We start from the raw sequence: 21,899 nt of genomic DNA, 5'->3' as shown, positions 1-21,899 counted from the left end.
CCTTGAATAGGCTCTGCAGTTTCTCAGTATGAATCATCCCTCCATGGACACATTTCCTCCGTGTCTTAGGAGTTACGGTCTTTGTGAAATGCTAGGACTGGAAAAACTCATAACTGTGTAACCAACGTGGTGATGTGCCTCGCCAAATTTAACTATACTAGTCTTTATGTGATTTGTCATGGGGCCTATAATTAAAGCTTTTGATGGCATCTGCCAGAGTTTCATGAGATCACACATTTGGAGCTAAAAAGGGCCTCAGAATCATCTCATCTGTCTCATTGATTTTGATGAGAACACTGAAGCCCAGAATGGTTAAGGGACTTCCTAAGGTCACACAGGTAGGTAAGTAGCAGAACAGGATCAAAGCCTAGATCTTCCTTCTCCAAATCTAGTAATTTCTTTCACTGAACTATACAGTCTCTCCTGCACCTTTCCTGAGGCTATGAGTTATATTACGGATTTTCTTGGGTATGGGGAGGTGAGGTACTCAGGGGAATTCCCCAATCAACCTAATGAGCTTACAGGGCAATGAATGTCTTTGTCTGTGATGAGAAAAATGTCTCCTTAGAGAGTATAAAAACGTCCATTGGTACCTTATTTAAGGATCAAGTACAATCTCTGATTAAGTTGTCCCAAGATGAAGCCTCTTCTTTGTGTCTTCTAGGGAAAGGGTTGCTATGAGGGGTACTACTTCCCCAGACAGCTCATTGATAGGAATCTCAGAAGGATTGTCAGAAGACAATTGATCAGGGTTTCTAGTCAGATTCTTGTCAGAAGAACCACCTGGCTATAAAAGATGGCCAGCAAATTGCTCTCAATCTTTTCCCATTGTTTTTAGCTGTTCCTTTATGCTTTTCCTGTGAGGTAGATATGGGGAAGGGGAATGTCTAACTTGATAAATTCCATAGATGAAAAAGCCTAAATTTAATTCAACTTAAATCTCAAATTGCAAGAATTACCACAAATGAATTATATAAGGAAAACTGAAAAGTCTTTTATAAGATAAATCAGCTATGTTTTTTAGATTAAACTTTTAAAAAATATTTTTAAGTTTATTTTTTATTTTTAACATTTTAAAAAAATTTTGTTTCCAAATCATCGGCATTTCTATATATTACCAACAAAGCCCAAGAGCAAGAGATAGAAAGAGAAATTCCATTTAAAGTTACCGTAGACATTATAAAATATTCAGGAGTCTACCTCCTGAAACACACCCAGGAACTATATGAACACAATTACAAAACATTTTTCACACAAATAAAGTCAGATCTAAATAATTAGAAAAACATAAGTTGCTTATGGGTAGGCCGAGCTAACATAATAAAAATGACAATTCTACCTAAGCTAATTTACTTATTCAGTGCCATACCAATCAAACTACCAAAAAATATATTTTATAGAATTAGAAAAAATAATAACAACATTCATTTGGAAGAACAAAAGGTCCAGAATATCAAGGGAACTAATGAAAAGAAATGCAGGGGAAGGTGTCCTAGCATTCCAGATCTTAAATTGTATTATAAAGCAGCAATCATCAAAACTGCTTGGTACTGGCTAAGAAATAGAGTGGTGGATCAGCAGAATAGGTTAAGTATGCAAGACACATAGTCAATGACTATAGTAATCTATTATTTGATAAACCCAAAGACCCCATCTTCTAGGATAAGAACCCACTCTTTGAAAAAAACTGCTGGGAAAACTGGAAAAGAGTATGGCAGAAACTAGGCATTGATCAAAATCTCACACCATATACCAAAATAAAGTAAAAATGGGTTCATGATTTAGATATAAAGGCTGATACTTAAGCAAACTGGGAGAGCAAGGAATATTTACCTATAAGATTTATGGAAAACAGAAGAATTCATGACCAAATAGGAGAAAGAGAACATTATGAAAAGCAAAATAAATAACTCTGATTACATTAAATTGAAAAGTTTTTGCACAAACAAAGCCAATGCAACTGAGATTAGAAGGAAGGTAGAAAATTGGGAAAGAATTTTTACAAACAGTCTCTCTGATAACGGCCTCGTTTCTAAAATATATAGAGAATTAAGTCAAATTTATAAAAACACAAGTCATTCCCCAATTGCTAAGTGGTCAAAGGATATGAACAGGCAGTTCTCAGATGAAGAAATTAAAGCCATCTACAATCATATGAAAAAAATGCTCTAAATCACTATTGATTAGAGAAATGCAAATCAAAACAACTCTGAGGTACCACATCACACCTATCAGATTGGCCAAGATGACAAAACAAGAAAATGATAAATGTTGGAGAAGATGTGGGAAAATTAGAACACTAATGCATAGTTGGTGGAGTTGTGAAATGATCCAACCATTTTAGAGAGCAATTTGGTACTATGCCCAAAGGGCTATAAAAATGTGCCTTTCACCAGCAATAGCACTTCTAGGGCTATATCTCAAAGAGATCATACAAATAGGAAAAGGACCCACATGTACAAAAATATTTATAGCAGCTCTTTTTGTGGTGGCAAAGAATTGAAAATTGAGAGGATGCTGATCAGTTGGGGAATGGCTGAGTTGTGGTATATGAATGTAATGGAATACTTACTATTGTACTATAAGAAATGATGAACAGACTGACTTCAAAAAAAACATGGAAAGACTTGTACGGTCTGATGCTGAGTGAAATGAGTAGAACCAATAGAACGTTGTACACAATAACAGCCACGCTGTGCGATGACTAATATTAATACACTTAACCCTTCTCAGCAATACAAGGATCTAAGACATCTCCAAAGGAAGAACTATGGAGTTTGAATGCAGATCTAAGCATACTATTTGCTTTTTTTTTTCTTCTGTTGAGTTTTATTTCCTCTTTCTGGTGATTCCTCCTATTGGTTCTAATTCTTACTTACAAAATCACTAATGTGAAAACATGTTTAATAGGAATGTATATGTATAGCCTATATCAGATTGTGTGCCATCTTGGGGAGGGTGGTAGGGAGAAATATTTTAAATTCAAAAGCATATGGAAATGATTGTTGATAAATCAAAATAAATTAATTTGAAAACAAAATTGTTTCCAAATTCTCCCTCTTTCCTACCCCCTCCACCACCCACTGAAAAGGCAAGCAATATGATATCAATTATACATGTGAAATCATGCAGAACATATTTCCATATTAGCCACATCACAAAAAAAGCAAGAAAAATAAAGTGAGAAAATTATATTTCAATTTGTACTCAGAGTTTATCAGTTTTCTCTCTGGGAAGTGAATAGCATTTTTTCATTATGAGTCCTTTGAAATTGTTTTGGATTATTGTATTGATTAGAATAACTAAGTCTTTCACAGTTGATCATCATTACAACATTGCTATTACTGTGCACAATGATCGCCCAGTTCTTCTCACTTCATTTTATATCATTTCATACAGATCTTGCCATGTTTTTCTGAAACCACCCCCCTTATCATTTCCCACAGAATGATAGAACTCCTTCACAATCATATGCCACAACCTTTTCAGCCATTCTCCAACTCTTTGCTACCACAAAAAGGGTTGCTATAAATATTTTTGTACATATAGGTCCTTTTCCTTTTCCTTTGATCTCTTTAGGGGTACAGGGGATAGTGGTATGGCTGGGTCGAAGGATATACACAGTTTTATAGCTCTTTGGTCATAGTTCCAAACTGTTTTCCAGATTGGTTGGACCAGTTCACTACTTCACCAACAGTATATCTATTTTTCCCTCATCCCCTCCAGAATTTATCGTTTCTGATAGTGTGAGGTGGTACTTCAGAGTTGTTTTAATTTGTCTTTCTCTAATCAATAGTGATTTAGAGGATTTTTTAATATGACTATAGGCAGCTTTGATTTCTTCTTCTGACAACTGCCTGCTAATATCCTTTGACCATTTATCAACTGGGGAATGGCTCTTATTTTTATAAATTTGACTTAGTTCTGTACTCAGTATATATATTTGAGAAATGAGGCCTTTATCAGAGAAACTTGCTGTAAAAAAAATTTGAATTACTTCATTGTCATGGTGCTTCTGATTATCCCTTTTAATTAGGTCTATTTTTGCTTTTGCTGTATCTGAGATCGTGATTACTGTCCTTTCACTGAAGTATAATATATTCTGCTCCAGCCCTTTATTTTGACTCTGTGTATGTCTTTCTGTTTCAAGTGTATCTTTTGTATACAACATATTGTTGGATTCTAGTTTCTAATCCATTCTGCTATCCATTTCTGTTTTATGGATGAGCTCATCCAATTCACATTCACAATTATGATTACTGTCTTTTTCCTTCCATCTCATTTTCTTCTGTTTCTTTTCTCTCTCTTTTTACCCTGTCTCTCCTCAAAAGTTTATTTTGCTTCTAACCATTGCTTCCTTTAATCTGCCTTCCCTTTTATCATCCCCTCCTTTCTCTTATCCCCTTACCCTTCTATTTCTTTATTGGGTAAGTTACATTTCTGTACGCAACTGAGTTTGTGTGTGTGTGTGTGTGTGTGTGTGTGTGTGTATATATATATATATATATATATTATATATATATATATATATATATATATATACATGTATATATATATGTATATATACATGTATATATATATATGTATATATATATGTATATATATATATGTATATATATATATGTATATATATATATATATATATTCTTCCCTCTTTGAACCAATTCTAATAAAATTGAGGTTCAAGCATTGCCCACTACCTCCCCCCATTTTATATTCCACTGTAAAAGCTCTTCCTTGTGTACCTCTTCTTTGTAAGAAAATTTTCTTCATTCTGCCTCTCCCTTCCCCCTTCTCCCAGGGCATTTCTCTTTCTCATCCCTTCATTTTTGAGATCTTTCCAACATAATTGCCTTACATCCATGCCCTCTGTCTATATAAATTCCTTTTAACTTCCCTAATAAAAATAAAGTTCTTATATCATCTTCCCATGTGGGAATGTAAATAGTTTAACTTTATTGAGACCCTTATGGTTATTCTTTTATATTTATCTTTTTATATTCCTCTTGAGTTTTTGTATAAATGTCAAACTTTCTATTCTTGCCTTTTCATCAGGAATGCTTGAAAGTCTTCTATTTAAATAAATGTCCATTTTTCCAATTATACTCAGTTTTGCTGAGTAGGTTATTCTTGGTTGTAATCCTAACTCCTCTGCCTCCCAGAATACCATATTCTGAGCCCTCCATTCCTTGCAGGTGGAAGCTGCTAAATCTTGTGTAATACTGACTGTGGCTCCACAATATTTGAATTATTTCTTTGTGATCACCTGAAGTATTTTCTCCATGACCTGGGAGCTATGGAATTTGACTATAATATTATTGGGCGTTGTCATTTTGGGATCTTTCAGGAGGTGATTGGTGGATTCTTTCAATTTCTATTTTACTCTCTGGATCTAAGATATCAGGGCAGTTTTCTTGATAATTTCCTGAAATATGATGCCTTAGGCTCTTTCTTTGATCATGGCTTTCAGGTAGTCTAATAATTCTTAAATTATCTCACCTGGATCTAGTTTCCAGTTGTTTTTCCTATGAGATGTTTCACATTTTCTTCTATTTTTTTTTTCATTCTTTTGCCTTCGTTTTATTGTTTCTTAGTGTTTCATGGAGTCATTAGTTTCCACTTGCCCAATTCTATTTTTTAAGAAATTCTTTTCTTCAGTGAGCTTTTGTACCTCTTTTTCCATTTAGCCAATTCTGTTTTTTAAGGCGTTATTTTTTTCAGTATTTTTGTGCCTCTTTTACCAAGTTGTTAATTCTTTCTTCATAATTTTCCTGTACCACTATCATTTCTTTTCCCAATTTTTCCTCTACCACTTTTATCACTTTCTTTAATTCTTCCAGGAATTCTTATTAGGCTTGGGTTCAATTGAGATTTCTCTTTGAGACTCTTTGTAGCTGTTTTCACATTGTTGTCTTCTTTCTGAGTTTATGTCTTGGTCTTCCCTGCCATTTTAGTAGCTTTTTTTTTGGGGGGGGGGTCAAATTCTTTATTGTTATTGTTGTTGCTGCTGTTTGCTCATTTTTCCAATCTATTTCTTGACTTTGAACTTTATGTTAAAGTTGGTCTCTGCTCACCTGGAATGGGGAAGCACTGTCCCAATCTTCATGCTTTTTTGTGCTACTATTTTCTGAGCTAGTTTGGGGGATCTGTAAGTTTTTGGTGCTTCCAAGGTGACATGATCCTGGGAGAGGTGTGATCGCTGCTCTCCTGCTCTGTACTCTGGTCTTTACCCAGGAAGGGTCCCTGGTCCCCTGCAGCAGCAAGTGCTAGCTAGCACTCCTCTTTGCCATGGAACTGTGACTCAGACCCTTGCTACCTTGTAATTGACTCCCAATGGTCCTCTGTACCCTGGAACTGTGACCCAGAACTGTGTATGGGCAATAGAGTTGCCAATCAGTGCCAGCTATACTCAGTTCCAGCAAAGCATCCCCTGTAATCTCTTTCTGACCAGCTGTCCAACATCTTTACAATCTCTAGGCTGAGAGCTCCCAAAGTTGCTGCTGCTGCTATGATCACTGTTGCTGATACCTCATGTGTGGCCTCCAAATAGACTTCCACTCCAGTGTCACAGAGCTTTCCTTCTGTCTTCCTAAGGTATCTTACACCAGAAAAATGTTTCACCCTGACCTTTTGTTGGTTCTGCTGCTCCAAAACTTGATCTGAGGCATTATTTTAAAATTGTTTGGAAGAGAATGTTGAAAAAGTCTAGAGTTGCCTCTGATCTGCCATCTTAGCTCTAATCACAGTTATTTTTAATAGAAAAATTTGTCCATCCTGCTATATTTAAAACAGTAAAGATTGATGGGATTTCCAAAACTAAGAAACGTAAATCAAGACTTCTACCAAAACCCCAGTTATCTGTAATGGAATATTACTGTGCTCCAAGAAATGATGAATATTATGACTATAAAGAAGCATGGAGAGACTTTCATGAACTGATGCAGAGTGAAGGAAGCAGAGCCAAGGAAACAATGTACACAATGACCTCAACAATGTAAATGGAAAGAACCACCACCACAACACAATCAAGAGTCAATGTTGCAAAATTGCTAAGAACAAGCATGGTTTTAAAGAAGAAGTACAAAAAGACATCTCCCCTAAATCCTTTGCAGTGGTAGAGTTCCACAGGTATGGAATTTTTAATATATTTTCAGATTTTTAAAATATATTAATCAGTTTTTCTGATTGTTTTTTCTTCTTTCTTTTTCCTTTGAACATATTTTTTATTCTATAGGCTGGTTCTCTGGGAAGGGCGGAGCATGCAAAAGTAAGTTTAAGGGATATAAAAACAAAAGATATCAATAAAAATTATTTTTTAAAAGCCAGTTATCTCTGAAGTCCTAGAGATACTCACATGGAACACGAAACAGATTGAAGATAAATATTTTGGTCTTACTCTCAGTCCATAATCTAGAAACTAATGCTGTTAAAATGACCTTAATTCTTATGAGACTCAAAGATAAATCACGTTCATCAAATATTGCTGCATATTTGTAACTCTAACACAGCTGATATTTTGTGTTTAAAGCTGGACACAGTAAGTTATCATAACCAATCTCTGATCAGATGATATATGATCCAATTTATATGTTGTTTTCCCTGCTAGAATATAAGTTCTTTGAGGGCAGGGATTGCTGTCTTGCTTGCTTAACTTGTGTCTCTATCTTTAGAGCTTGGCACATTGGGTATGTGAATAGTTTCATCTTAGAAGATCTTACAAAATCACTATGTATATGTTTTCAAGTAGGTCTTCTACAAGAGGTAAATTAGGAAGACATAGGAAACAGATTAGTCACAAAATCTTTAGCTTACCAATAAAGTCACTTAGGCCTCTCACTTCTCGGGCTGCAATCACGTCTTCAGTTTCTCGAGTCTTTTCAATGATAGCTGTTTGGATTTCCCTGAAACCGATGAACAGGAGAAAGTTTGAACCCCAAACGATCACTGAAATTTTAAATAATACTTATCTCAAACTTATGAGATTATCACCTAGAAGACTACTATTGCAGCACCTATCCCAATGCCTATTGGATCAGTGTTCTGCTGTTGAACCATGCCACTTCCACTATTTCCTTCATTCCTTCTCACTCTTGCCCCAAACCAAGTATTGACTTCACTTCCTGGCCACCAGCTCCTAACTATACCAGAGCACATGTAGCCTGGCTCCCTTTCAGGCTCCCCTTTTATATGATGTCTTCCCTATGTTAGAATGGAAGCTCCCTGAGGGTAGAGAATCTTTGCTTGCTTGTATCTCCATCTCCAGAGCTTAGCATGTTACCTGGTATAATAAAGCATAATAAAAACTTTGTCTATCTTTCTTTTTTCTTTTTTCTTCCTTTCTTCTTTTTCTTTCTTCTCTTTCTTTCTTTCTTAAATTGTTATTCAGATCAAAAGGACCATCTGGGCAACTAGAAAGACTGATGATTCAGGGATTTTTCCTACTTTAGATGGTCATTGTGAACCACCTTGTCCTTACAAATGATATTAGCTTAAGTAATGAGCTAAATTAAAATTTGATGGGAGGGAATTCATGTACCATTTAGATTGGTTCCAAAAGGAATTCTTGGGATGAGAGTTACAAAAATAGTAATAGCTGCCATTGGATAGTGCTTTACAGTTTTCAAAGCTATTTCACATTTGATCCTTGAAATAAGTCACCCAGCAAGATGGCAGCAGGTAGTAGATAGAGATCCAGCCTTAGCTCAAGATCTGCCTCTGACCCATTCTTGCTATGTAACCCTGGGCAAGTCATTTAACTTCTCAGTGGACTCAGCAACTCTCTAAGATAAACAGTCATATATGAGTTGCTGATCTGCATCTGTGGAAATAGTTTCCATGCTAGCAGTCTCCTACCTTGATCAAATATAGATCTGGACCAAAGCAAAACAAAACCCAACCCAACCCAACCACTCTATGAGGTGGGTATCCTAGTGTAGTAAAGAGAGTACAGGAGTCAGGAGATTCCTAAATTCCAGTCATGGTCCTGAAATTTGCTAGCTGTGTGACACTGGGAAAATTACTCAAACTCTCTTAGCCTTGGCTGTCTTATCTGTAAAATGGGGATAATTGTACTCCTACTAATCATCTCACAAAGTTGTTATAAGGAAAATACTTGTAAAACTTAAAATGCCACATAAATGTGAGTTATTGTAAGAAAGATATCAACCAGGGGTATAGCTGAAGGAATACTAAGCAAAATTCACTAGCTCCAGTATTGTTAAGTGTCTCTTTGAGGCACTGAAGCATAGTTTTCAGGACTCTGTCTCTCTATACCAAGAACTGAAAAGAATTTTCTTGCCCCAGTCTAAATATTGAGTAGATCTCAGGAACTCCTACTAAGAGTGATGGAGTGCTTGGGTGCTTGTACTGGGACCCCAATTCCAAGACCACATTTCTCCCTAGCCTCAGAAATACTATCCCTGGCAGTTTCTCCCCAACCCAAGGACACTATGTCTAGCAATTACTCATGAGTAGCCCTCAGCAGCACACTTATCTCTGTCCCTGGTGCAGTTATTAATTTGAATTGCCTTTGTACTAGGGCATAAAGATATTCGTATCGACTGGACCATCTATACTAACTCCCTATCTCATTATTTGCATCCTAGGCTCCTCATTATGTGTATTCTAGAGTTAAGATATATGTATACTCCCTACATCTATCTTGTCAAAAAAGACATTGATTGGTGGCAGACAGGACAACCTTCAGTTGACCCTTACTGCTAGTTAACTTAGTAACCCTAACCCTAAAAACCACACCTCCATGTAGCCCTAGCCTTGGGGCTTTTCCTGGTGAACTCTGAGTAAATGCCTGCACAGTAGATATAAAAGGTGCACATTCCTTTAAGAACTGACCACTCCTTAACTACTCCCTAATCCACCCTGAATCACCTAGTTAGCATATTTGGCACATGTTTTACTATAGTTCATCCTATATAAACTTTAACTGAATCCCTCTAAGGTCACAGGTTCCTTGAGAATCCTTGCCCACTATATAGCGTAACAATAAATCTTTGCCAACTTGACTTAAAAAATGTTTGAGTCTGTGAATTCATTCCAGATCATCCTGCCCTGCACTCAGTTCTTTGAGGGGTCTCAACCTCTCAGACCACAACAAGAAGAAATATAAAAAAGAAAATCTGAAAGACTGAGATTGCTGGCTGGGGGCAGCTGTGGGCTTGCTTAAATAGGCCTCAAAAAAGCTTAAACAACCCTCAGGCATAAACAGCTTTACAAAAGAGCAATCATTCCCTTACTATTGGAAATAGCTCCAGGAAATAAGAGTAGCAGCTCAGTATAGAAAAAGCCTCATAGAGAGGACAGCAGCTACTCTGCAGACAGTCAGCAAGTGACAATTTTTGAAAGTAAAGTGAAGTAGTAAAGAAGCATAGCAGGTTGCCAAGAGATTTAGTGATGGAATTATGAGAGGTATACCAGATGGGATGCAATGGCAGGATGATGAATTTTCTGGAACAGTTCTTTTTTTTTCCCATGGCAGCATGTGAATTGGAGGGAGATTATACCCCCTTTATGTATATTTTTGGAAGTAGAAATAATTCCTCTATTTATTTTTCCATTTTGTTTTATTAAATGTTTTTTGCTCTAAATTCATGTGTTGTCTGGCTAGGTCTGGTTAAAAAAAAAAAGTTTGACTAAAACCTGAGAAGTCTTAAATGAACTGATACAAAATGAAGTGAGCAGAACCAGGACAACATTGTACACAGTAATAGCAGTACTGTAGCGATGATCAGCTGTGAAAGACTTAGCTACTCTAATCAAAACAATGATCCAAGACAATTCCAAAGGACCCATAATGAAATATGCTATCCATCTCCAGAAAGAACCGATGAACTTTGAGTGCAGATTAAAGCATACTTTTAAAACTTTATTTTTCTTGTTTTGTGTGTGTTTTTTTCTTTTGCAACATAGTTAATATGGAAATATGTTTTGCATAACTTCACGTGTATAATCAATATAATATTGCTTGCCTTCTCAAGTGTGGGGAGGGAAAAGGGGAAGAGAATTAGGAACTCAAAGTTTTTAAAAAATGAATGTTAAAATTTTTAAATGTAATTGGGAAATATTAAATGAAATAAAAAAATTTTTAAAAAGGAGTTTCACTGATGGGAGATAAGAATTATGAATTTAAATAAATGATTACCCTAACAGCACCATGAACATGGGCACATCTGAGGATCCCTTAAAGGGGAGAAGGATGACCCAGGCAACTTTATTGTTATTTTTATTTTATAGATGAGAAAACTGAGGCTCAGAGAGGTAGAGATGTTTCTAAGGGCATTTGGCTAGCAAGTGGAAAAGTTACCACTCAGATCTATGCCGTTTAATACCTAGTCCAATATTCTTTTTATTACCTTCCCAGTGTGGATTATTCCCAATATGTCCTGTATATAGTTCATTTACACATAGCTGTTTGCGTTTGTCACTCCCATTAGACAGTGAGCAGGAACTATCTTTTGCCTCTTGCCTTCTTTTCTTATCTTCGCCCACACCCAGAGCTTTTCAAGATGTCTTACCCATACTAGGTGCTTAACAAATACTTTTCTGACTTATTGACTGTACTCAGTTCTTGAATACCACACTTAGATCTTAGAGTTTCAAAGCTTCATTTCCATTTGTGTCTAATTTAACTAATCTAACACACATTCAGTAAGGTAATACAAAAAAAAATTCATAAATGTCTCATGTAATTCCCTATATTGTTATCAATATATGTGCTTAATAGGTAGTAAGAAAGGGGAAATAGAAAACCTGACAAGACAGTATCCCCAGTATACCTGTACAAAACAGGGTTTTCTACAGATTTGTCATTGGGCAGAGCCTGAGCCCACTTTCTCTGACGAGGAGATAAGAGTTGACCTGTTGGTATTTCAGAGTTCCTGATCAGAGGGATCTTTCCACTCTTCAAAGACCCAGCATGTTCTACTGCCTTTTTTCGACTGTTTGCCAAGGAACGGAGAAGCTGGACCTATTCCATAACAGAATCAATTCATTAAAAATCTCAAACCTTTGACATTTCGAGACAAACTGCATGATCTCCAGAGACCAAAATTACCTATGACCTGTTGGAAACCATGGTATATATGAGCAGATTGCAGCATATTACTATAAGTGACAGTCAAGAAATGGTGTAAAGGAAAAGCATTATTAAGGACATGTACAATCAGAAAAAAAGGACTGACTTGTTGTGGAAAATGAAAGACAGCAGATGGACAATATTTGTAGTATAGTGGCACCCCTGAGATATTAAAAGAACCAGAGGAAAGTCTTCAATGTTTTGGATAAATCCTTTATATGAGGGGTTCTTAACCTGGGATTGACAGGCCCTCTGGAAGAGTCTGTGGATAGATTTTAAGGGATCTGTGAACTTAGATGGGCAAAAAATGACATCATTATTTTCACTAACCTCTACCTGAAATCTAACATTTGTTTTAATTGTAAGTGTAGGGAACAAAACGTTATTCTGAAGAGGGATCCAGGGGTATTGCCTATGTTCTTTAGATTGTCAAAGAGGTCCATGACACACAAAAAAAGATTAAGAACCCCTGTTCTCTTTGGAGGGATTTGAGGAAAAACATGGGTAAGAAGTATAGATAATAAGGAGGCTAGGAAGGGTTACAATTCATACCAGTGGAGAGAACAACCACACTGTTGAGATTGTGGATCTATTGAAGTCCGTATCATCCTGACATTCATCGCTTTGTCAGTTCTACTACACATATTAATGGGGGGAGGGGGAACAATGCAGAAAGTGGAACATACCTCATTGTTAAAGATCTGTCTGTAGACTTTTCCACTTTGAACTGTCTTCATCTTCCCCAACAAAGAACTGCTCCTTGGAGGAGGATTTTCAGGTAATGACCTTTTTCTTCCCCAAAAAGAAACTGTTTTTAAAGTTTCTGCCCAAGTCTTTGTTGATAAGGGTCCAAACAATGTGAGAAAATAAAAGGAACATCCGAAGTCAGCCAGGAGACATTCTCACAGAAACAAAAGCCCCATGCAACAATGGGGAATGGAATCATGGCTTTTTAGAAGGTGGCTTCCATTCTCTTTACCACCTTGCCTGAACCTAACACGAGATTCTCCCCTCCCCCAGTCCCCTCTCCAATCTCGACATGAATCTCCAATATACTCCCAGTTTTTGATCTGGAAATACAGTATCAATAAAGCCCGTGGCAGGGGGTGGAGATGGACAAGGATGTGAAGGAGAGGCAAAGAAAGGAGATTTATTTTTATAAATGAGGGAGTCAAAAGAAGTTGGAAATGGAATGAAAAATGAACGGTTAACAAGGAACAAGACCTTATTCTTGTTGCCTCCCCTTCACCAAGGAGATAAACTGTGCAAGGGAAAACCAAAATAGGGGAGAGAGTGGTGGAGGGGTAGAGAGGGTCTGGGTATGGCCTGGCTATCTCTAGATACTGTATTTGTGATGAATAACATAAAGTCCTTAATCTCAGAGGGACTCGCAGATCAAATAAAGACATTATTCTTGTTGCTCCAAGTGTAAAGTTAAATGACAAAGTTGGAAATAACACAATACCACTGTCCCAGACCCTAACTTTACTTAAGGGAGGGGAAGAGGTGGGAAGCCAGTCATAAATCCATCCAAACAACTAACTGGTCTGCATCATGGTGGTCACTTCTCTAAAGCCCCTACATAATGTTGTGTATTATATAGTTAGGTGTGATTGAGTCATATCTCCCTATTAGACTGTGAATTCTGTGAGGATCGGAACCAACAAGTGTTGCCTAAACTTTGTATCTTTCCTAACATCTAACAGCGCCCTGTACATGGTACAAAATATAATAAAGGTTTACTGAATTGAAATGAATTCAGGGCCACTGAGACCCTAGGAGCAGCCTCTGTGGGATGCTGACTACTAGGGATCTCAGGTTTGAGGAGATAAGGGAAGAGAAGTTTTGAGATTAGGGAGCAGTAGTACTTGGGAGAAGCCAAGGAGAAGAGGCTGGAAGGGGGGGGGGAGATGTATATTATGTGTGTATGGGGGAGGGAATGGTCTGGAGAGATTCTGTTTCTGGCTTAAGGGGAAAGCTCAAGGGGATGAGAAAAAGTGGATAGCTGGCTACCTTCATGGGCTATTTAAGGGTCAAAGGAATGGGGAAAAGTTTGGCAGAAGTCAAAGAGGAGGAGCCGAGGAAAAACACAGTGTTGGAGGACATATGAATTTTGGGGAAAAGCAGGTGATTTGGAGGGCGGAAAGATAAATCCGAGGGGAATGGAGGATGACCTTGGAAGAAGGATAATGAATTAGGGAGAGGATACCAAATGGGGAACGATGAATTTAGGAGAGGAGGATTAAGGGGGAGATGGTTAAATGGAAAGACAGAGAAAGAATGGAGAGGAGGATGAATGGAAGAAGGGAGAAAGAAAAAAGAGGAAAGAAGGAGGGAGGGAGGGGAATGAATGGAAGAAAGCAGAGGATGAATAGGAGAGTACTCACATCCCCAAACTAACTCTCCATACCCTCCACTTTCCCACTTTGTCTCACCTCAGAATAGAAGCTGCTTTTGCGGCTAAGGCTGACCTCGCTAGGCATTGGATCCAAGAGGATGCTGGGTAAAGAACAGCCTGTTGAGATTCGAGGGCTCGGGACCGGGGGTCCCGGCAGGTTGCTGCGCGTCCTCACCATGGCAACGCCTTCCCGGTTTTATAGCCAGACTTGGTGGAGTTCTTTGTTTCTTAGCCTCAGGAGTTGAGCTGTTGCCCCTGACAACGGGGGAAGCGTCTCTGACGTTGTCATGCCGTCCTGTTCGCCCCCTAGTGGCAGCCTGTAGAAGCGATGGGCTCTGCCTACACAGTACCTCCCCCAGGACTCTCTCCTTTCTCCTCCTTTTTCACATTTAACACATTGCTTTTGTTGAAAAGAATAAAACTTCAAAAGAAATATAAAGTAAGCGGAGCCCAGAAGACAATAAACACAGTAACTACAACAATGTAAGTGGAAAGAACAGCTACACACCAAAAAAATCAAAAGTAAATGCAGCAAAATTAGAAAGAGCAAGTAGAACTGGCTGAGGAGATATGAGAAGACACCCTGACCTCCCCTTCTTGGAGGTGGGAGGTCCACAAATGTTGACCTTTTTTTCGGACTTCTTCGATGTATTAATCAATCACTCTGATTTTTACCCCTCTCTAAAAAAATGCCATTTGTTCTATGAGATGGCTCTCTGGGAAGGGGAGTGGGAAAGATATTTGGGGAAACCATGATGATGCAAGAAACAGAATATATCAATAAAAGCATTTTTTAAAAGGAAAGAAATATAAAGTTAAACAAAAAAGTTGATATAGTAATTCTCACTGTGATTTTGTCATTTTTCTACTGTGAAGTTCCACTTCATATAAAAACTCCTGTTGCTTAAGTAATTGCTTAGTCTTCTTAACTTTTGGAAATATTTTACTGATGTTCTTTTTTTAATCATTTTCACTTCCTTCTCATACCAAAAAACATCCTCTCTCCTCGAATTCATTGTCCCTCTCAAATGTATCCTTCCTCCCTTCTCCCATTCATCCTCTTGTTCATGTATTGCCTCTCCAAAATTTATCCTATCCCTCCCACTCATTCTTCTCTCCCAAATTAAATATCCCATCCTCAACTTTATCCTCTTTTCTTTCCAAATTTATACTCTCTCCATTAAAGTCACCCATCCCTAATTAGTCTTTACCCAATACACTGCTTTCCCCCAGTTCTCTTACAGATTCTGTGTCTGTTGCCTGAAGTTCATCCTAGCAAGATTTGGGGAAGTTTATTCCCAGATTGGCAGTAAAGGGATGAATTTTTCAGCCACAGATATGCATCAGTAGACATGTCCACAATAATGAGATAATGTATCCTCCAAGCAATGCAAGGACCATGGTAGGTGGTATAGATAGAAAATATGAATTACACAATTCCTACCCTCAAAGAGTTTACAATCTAGGGGGGTTTTGGAATCAACATGTATATACCTAAAAGTTATCAAAGGTAAAGTGTGCCTGAGGCAAAAGAGAAAGCCTGATAGAGTGTTCTAGGGAAATAAGAGGAGAAAAAGAATACTGTATGCTTTCAGAGGGGAGGAGGCAAGTAGGTGAAAAAGTTTCATGGGGTTGGTACAACCTGATCGCAGCCTGGAAGCAAGAAGATTTTAATAGACCTCCGGCGGGGGGGGGGGAATTGATAAAATAATGGATGAGAGAGTGTATTCCAGGTGTGGACAACAGCCTGTACAAATGCATGATGCTGGAAGGTAACAGGTCAACCTCAGGAAACAGCTAATAGTCTGATTTGATCATAACATAGAGTATGTGAAGGAGAAGATTATAAAATAGATTGAAAATGTAGGTTAAGACTAGAATCTAGTTTAGAATTTAGGTCCTCAAGTGCAGCCCTTTGCCTGAATCCAAACTTCATAGAACAAATCCCCTTTAATAAAGGATTTGTTCTGTAAAACTTGGACTCAGGACTAGAAGGCCACATGTGGCCTCAAGGCCACAGATTCCCCATCCCTGGCCTAGATTATGGAAGGCCTTGAATACCAGGTGAGGGCGTTTGCATTTTGCGCCGTAGACACAGGGTACCAGGGCCTCTTAGAAAGTGTCTATTCCCTCAGGTGTGTGTCAGAGTAACCCACAGGATCAAGGCTGGTAACTTAAGTAGGCTGCCCCTGGTGGCAAATTTAGATATTACACTCAGATACTAAAACTGCCCAGGTGTACAATCGGTACAAGTGACTTGCTCTCTCCCTTTTCTCACCTTCTCTTTCTAAGGACCAGGTCTCCATGCCACTTCCTGCTATCTTTTAACCAAGTTGCAATATGGAGATCCCCTCCCACCTACCACTTTTCAGCTCCTTTTTATGTATTGTCTTACCCATTAGAACGGAAACTCCTTGAGAACAGGGACTCTCTTGCTTTGCTTTTATTATTGTTATTGTTGTTGTTTTTGTCCTTCATTTTTGAAGAGGACCAATGACATCGCAGGGTGATATATTAACTGAACTGGAGTTAAGTGAGACATTGCTGCACAAAGTCATCAGTCTCTCTCTTCCAGAGTCATCAAAGTCCAGTGGTGGGACAAAAGTCAGGACTACTAGAGATGGCCCCAGACATAGTGGATGACATTGGTGTCTTCGATGTCTGAACAAGCTGTAAGCCTTCCATAGTGCCTACTTCAGCTGTCTTCATGGCCATTGGAAGAAATCATTTTCATCCTCCCATTCCACAGGAGGAAGTCTTCGCATTCTGGGGGAAGACACCCCTCCCAATTACCAATGGGTTTGTGGTCCTTTGGTTACCTGGTTTAGCCCATCTGTCAAGATGGTTTACTAGGATGTGGCCACTGCACATGCCACAGCTTCTTGGAGCCACAGGTGGGAGCTGAGTGCCAGGTGGGCTGCAAAGGTGAATGAGTAACCCTGAAAAGAGCTCACACCAGAGCGGTTTGTCCTCCTTAACACCCATACACCCCTGTATAGACGATAAGCCTATATAAATATTTATTCCCTTCGCCCTTTGCCCCCTTCCTTCGTATCATTTCTACTTCCCTGCTAAGCACATTGAGGATTCTGATTACTGGAATCCAAATACAATTGCTCCATTCTTATTGACAGAGAAAACAGTTTATTATAGAAATCTTAACAAACCTTTTCCTTTTTAAAAATTTTTGGTTTTCAACATTCACTTCCATAACATTTTGTGTTCCAAATTTTCTTCACATCTCTCCCCTCTCCCCACCCTAAGACAGCATGCAATTGGATATAGGCTCTACATGTACATTCATGTTGAACCTGTTTTCACACTAGTCATGTTGTAAAGAAGAATTAGAACCAATGGGAGAAACCACAAGAAAGAAGAAACAAACAAAAAGAAAAAAAAGAGAGAGATCAAATAATGTTCTTCAATCTGCATCCAGACTCCATAGTTCCTTTTCTGGATGTGGACAGCATTTTCCATCATGAGACCTTTGGAGTTGTCTTGGATCCTTGCATTGCTGAGAGGAGATGAGTCTGTCAAAGTTAGTCATTACATGATGTTGCTTTTGCTGTGTACAATGTTCTCCTGATTCTGCTCACTTCACTCAGCATCGGTTCCTTTAAGTCTTTCCAGGTTTTTCTGAAATCCACCTGCTCATCATTTCTTCTAGCACAATAGCATTCCATTACATTCATCTACCACAACTTATTCAACCTTTCCCCAACTGGTGGGCATCCACTCAATTTCCAATTCTTTGCCACCACAAAAAGAGCTGCTATAAATATTTTTGTTCATGTGGGTCTCTAAAAATAATCTGTCTTAATTGCATTGCTTGACAAATTTTCTGTAAATTTGCTGTGCTCTCTTTGGTGAGGCAATACTTCTCATAATCTTCTATTAGATTTTATAAATATTTATATAGACTATAAATGAATCATCAAGGATATCCTACTACCTACCCAGCCCCCTTCCCCTCTATCCCAGGCAATGGAGAAAGTACATCTCCACATACGCCCAAAGTATCTATTCTTGGTTGTCAGATCACTCTACTTGGCCATTAGGCAATATGTTTGCTAATTCACATGGTTTATAGGTTCTTTTGACAGCTAGGGAGTACAGTTGTTAGAGTATTTGACCTCAAGGCAGAAATACCTGAGTATAAATTCAGACTCAGACAATTCATAGCTATGAAAATGGGCAAATCACTTAATCTCAGTTTCCTCAACTATAAAGTAGGGATAATAATAGCACCTCCCTTTCAGGGTTGTTGTGAGGATCAAATGAGATTATATTTGTAAAGCACTTAGCATGGTGCCTGGCAGGGCATGCTTTCTGTATAAGGCTATCATTCAGAAAAGAATGGGAGATTTTCCTAGCTGGTTTTAGAGGTGAGAGAAATAAAACAATTAAGACAATTAACACTTTATGAAATATGTGTTAATGCCAGGAGAATGGACTTGAGATGTTCCCTTAAGCCATATACAGGGTCCTGTTCCCTCCCTCTCCCCAGGGAGACAAGACTCTATATGGGAATTCTAGCTCAGATTCTGTAGAAAAGTGGGGAATAAATTTCTAGCACAGAAGATCCTGATAAGGTCTTTTTACATAACTACTTACAAATGTGGGCATACACATACATATTCCATAACAAGACATATTGATAGCATTTCCAGTTATAAAATTCTAAGGTATAAAACCATATACTCTCGTTTAACAAGAAAGAGGGTATAGAATTACAGACAGGCATTGTGGAAAACACTGCAGCAGTTAAAGTTTTGTTGGCCTCGCCACACATTACTGGGACTTTTACATTTTAAGCATAAAAGATTATATATTTTTAAATGAAAGATTTGCCTTTTCCTCTTTTTGGTTTGTGTGTGTGTGTGTGTGTGTGTGTGTGTGTGTGTGTGTGTTTTGTTTTGTTTCGTTTCGTTTTGCTTTTTGGTGAGGCAGTCGGGGTTAAATGACTTGCCCAGGGTCACAGAGCTAGTAAATGTCAAGTGTCTGAGGCTCTTTGAACTCCTGAGTCCTCCTGACTCCAAGCTCTATTCACTGCATCACCTACTCCCCCTTGCCTCTACCTCTTTTTTAAAAATTAATTTATTTTGAATTATCAACAATCACTTCTATAAGCTTTTGAGTTTTAAATTTTTCTCCACCTCCCTTCCCAAAATGGCACACAATCTGATATAGGCTATGCATATACATTCCTATTAAACATATTTTCACATTAGTGACATTGTAAGAATTAGAACCAATAGGAGGAATCACCAGAAAGAGGAAACAAAACACAACAGAAGAACAAAAGTAGCAAATAGTATACTTTGATCTGCATTCAAACTCCATAGTTCCTTCTTCTTTGTGGATAGCATTTTCCATCCTGAGGCCTTTTAAGATGGCTTAGATCCTTGTATTGCTGAGAAGGATTAAGTCTATCAATATTAAACATCGCAAAACGTGACTGTTACTGTGTACAATGTTCTTCTGGTTCTGCTCACTTCACTCAGCATCAGACCATACAAGTCTTTCCAGGTTTTTCTGAAGTCAGCCCATTCATCATTTCTTATAGCACAATAGTATTCTATTATATTCATATACCACAACTTGTTCAGCCATTTTGCCTTTACCTCTTAAAGAAATTATGAGCATTAGATAACAAGGAAGAAGTATTTTAATTTTCTTCCTCTAGAGATCCTTTACAGGTTCCTGAATTTATATGAACCAGAAAAATGCTAATATAGCAACTTTGCCCTGACTGGCTTCCTGACTGTGCCATGGCAGTGCAATTCATGTTGTTCACAAGTATATGCTGCTATACAATATTCCTGCTAATGTCTACAAAGAGGAACACCTATTTCCAGTTAAGATGGTGATATAAAAGAACATCAAAAAGCCCAGCTCTCCTATGTATACCCTAAAAGGCACTAGATAGAGGAGATCTAGGAAGCTGAAGAGAAATCAAATTAAATTCCTCTATCTAGTCCAGGATTGTGCAAAAAGAGAACCAGAAGTCTGTGGGAACTGGGAGGAGCTTCACATCAGAGAATCTGGCTTGAGCTCTGATCAATGAAATTAAAGCCTACAGGAACTCTAAACAATGAGACACTGGCGATATTGGAAGCCAATAAGCTCTGATAATTTGGGGCTAAAGCCAGTAGGAACTTGGCTTGGCTTGCTGGAACAGAAGTAGGAGAGAGGGCCAACCTCCGTGGGTCACTCCATATGGAGAAAGGTCCAGTGTCTTGTACTCCTTGGAATACTGAAAACCACGGCAGGAGATGGGGCCAGCTCAGTGCCTGTGTGCATGTTGGGGTGCCTTGAAGGAGGCCTAAAGAGAGTGCAATCTCCAACATCCAAACGGGGTCTTCTAGGCAGAGAGCAGAACAAATTGCTGATTTGGAATTATTCAAGGAGAAAGAGAAGGGAAAAGGCCTGTATCTACATTGCTCTGCCAGGAGAATGAGACAGAAACAAGAAAATGAGGCAGAGGGTAAGGATTGATACCAGCTACCCCATTCATAATGGCAGTGACAGAAACATCCAGCTTACAGAGGGGACAGGACCAAACAAAGTGTATCCAAACCCTCCAAGAGTTTGGGAAGGGGCAGATCATGGACCTAGCTAGTACCAAGCCCCAATCCACAAACTGAGATGGGAAAAAGAAGAAAATGCCGGTCACAATTAAGAAATACTATTTGTAAAGAGAAGACCAAAAGATAAAAATAGAAGGGAGTAACTCCACAATAACTACAATCAGAGACTCAAGAGGGGGAAAATAACTTGGCCACAAGGATCACAACAGTGGCTGAAAAAAATAAAGCAAGGAATAAAAAATGAAATTAGAATTAAAATAAGAGATCCAGAGACAAAAATCATTGGCCTTTTTGCATATTGTCAACAAAACCCAGCAAGAAAAGATAGGAAGATAAGCTTCATTTGAAATAACTACAGAATGCATAATACATCTGGGAGCCTACCAACTAAAACACAAGATAAAAACCATTCTTTACAGAAATTTACAAATTACCTAAATAGTTGGAAAGATATTAGTTGTTCATGGTTGGACCATGACAATATAGTAAAAAATGACAATTCTATCTAAATTATTTCTCAGATTTAGTGCTATGTCACTCAAACTACCAAAAGATTACTTTGTAGAACAAGACAAAATAATAGCATAGTTCATCTGGATGAACAAAAGAAAAATAAAGAATATAAAGGAAAAAATTAAAAAAAAATGAGAAGAAAGAGGGCTTTGTAGTATCAACTCTCAAATTGTACTACAAAGCAATTGTCCTCCAAACTATTGAAGATGAAAGTGTCTTAGGACCTAGAGGAGCTAAATCTCCCACAAAAGTAAAATTAAAGCTTTAAAAATTCATCAGATAAAAAGAAACCAAGAAAATCACCTGT

General features: G+C 38.1%; 1 protein-coding gene across 2 annotated transcripts in view; it reads right to left on the bottom strand.

Moving 5' to 3' along the window:
* Positions 1 to 15,063, bottom strand: part of CCDC180 (coiled-coil domain containing 180) — a 132,199-nt gene extending 117,136 nt beyond the window's left edge. The window contains exons 1-4 of one of the 2 annotated variants that reach the window (XM_020981993.2): positions 14,527 to 15,063; positions 12,778 to 12,924; positions 11,793 to 11,983; positions 7,813 to 7,901 (exon numbers count right to left, since the gene is read on the bottom strand). In XM_020981993.2, coding sequence (XP_020837652.1) covers positions 7,813 to 7,901; positions 11,793 to 11,983; positions 12,778 to 12,924; positions 14,527 to 14,667 — 568 coding nt within the window. In that variant the 5' untranslated portion in view covers positions 14,668 to 15,063. The remainder of the gene's footprint in view (positions 1 to 7,812; positions 7,902 to 11,792; positions 11,984 to 12,777; positions 12,925 to 14,526) is intronic. The other variant, XM_020981992.2, reaches the window with a different exon arrangement.
* Positions 15,064 to 21,899: the final 6,836 nt, after the last annotated feature.

This window comes from Phascolarctos cinereus, unplaced genomic scaffold (genome assembly GCF_003287225.1).
Source record: "Phascolarctos cinereus isolate Bilbo 61053 unplaced genomic scaffold, phaCin_HiC Scaffold_2;HRSCAF=192, whole genome shotgun sequence".
Lineage (NCBI taxonomy): Eukaryota > Metazoa > Chordata > Mammalia > Diprotodontia > Phascolarctidae > Phascolarctos > Phascolarctos cinereus.
This window is presented reverse-complemented; position numbering and strand designations above follow the sequence as displayed.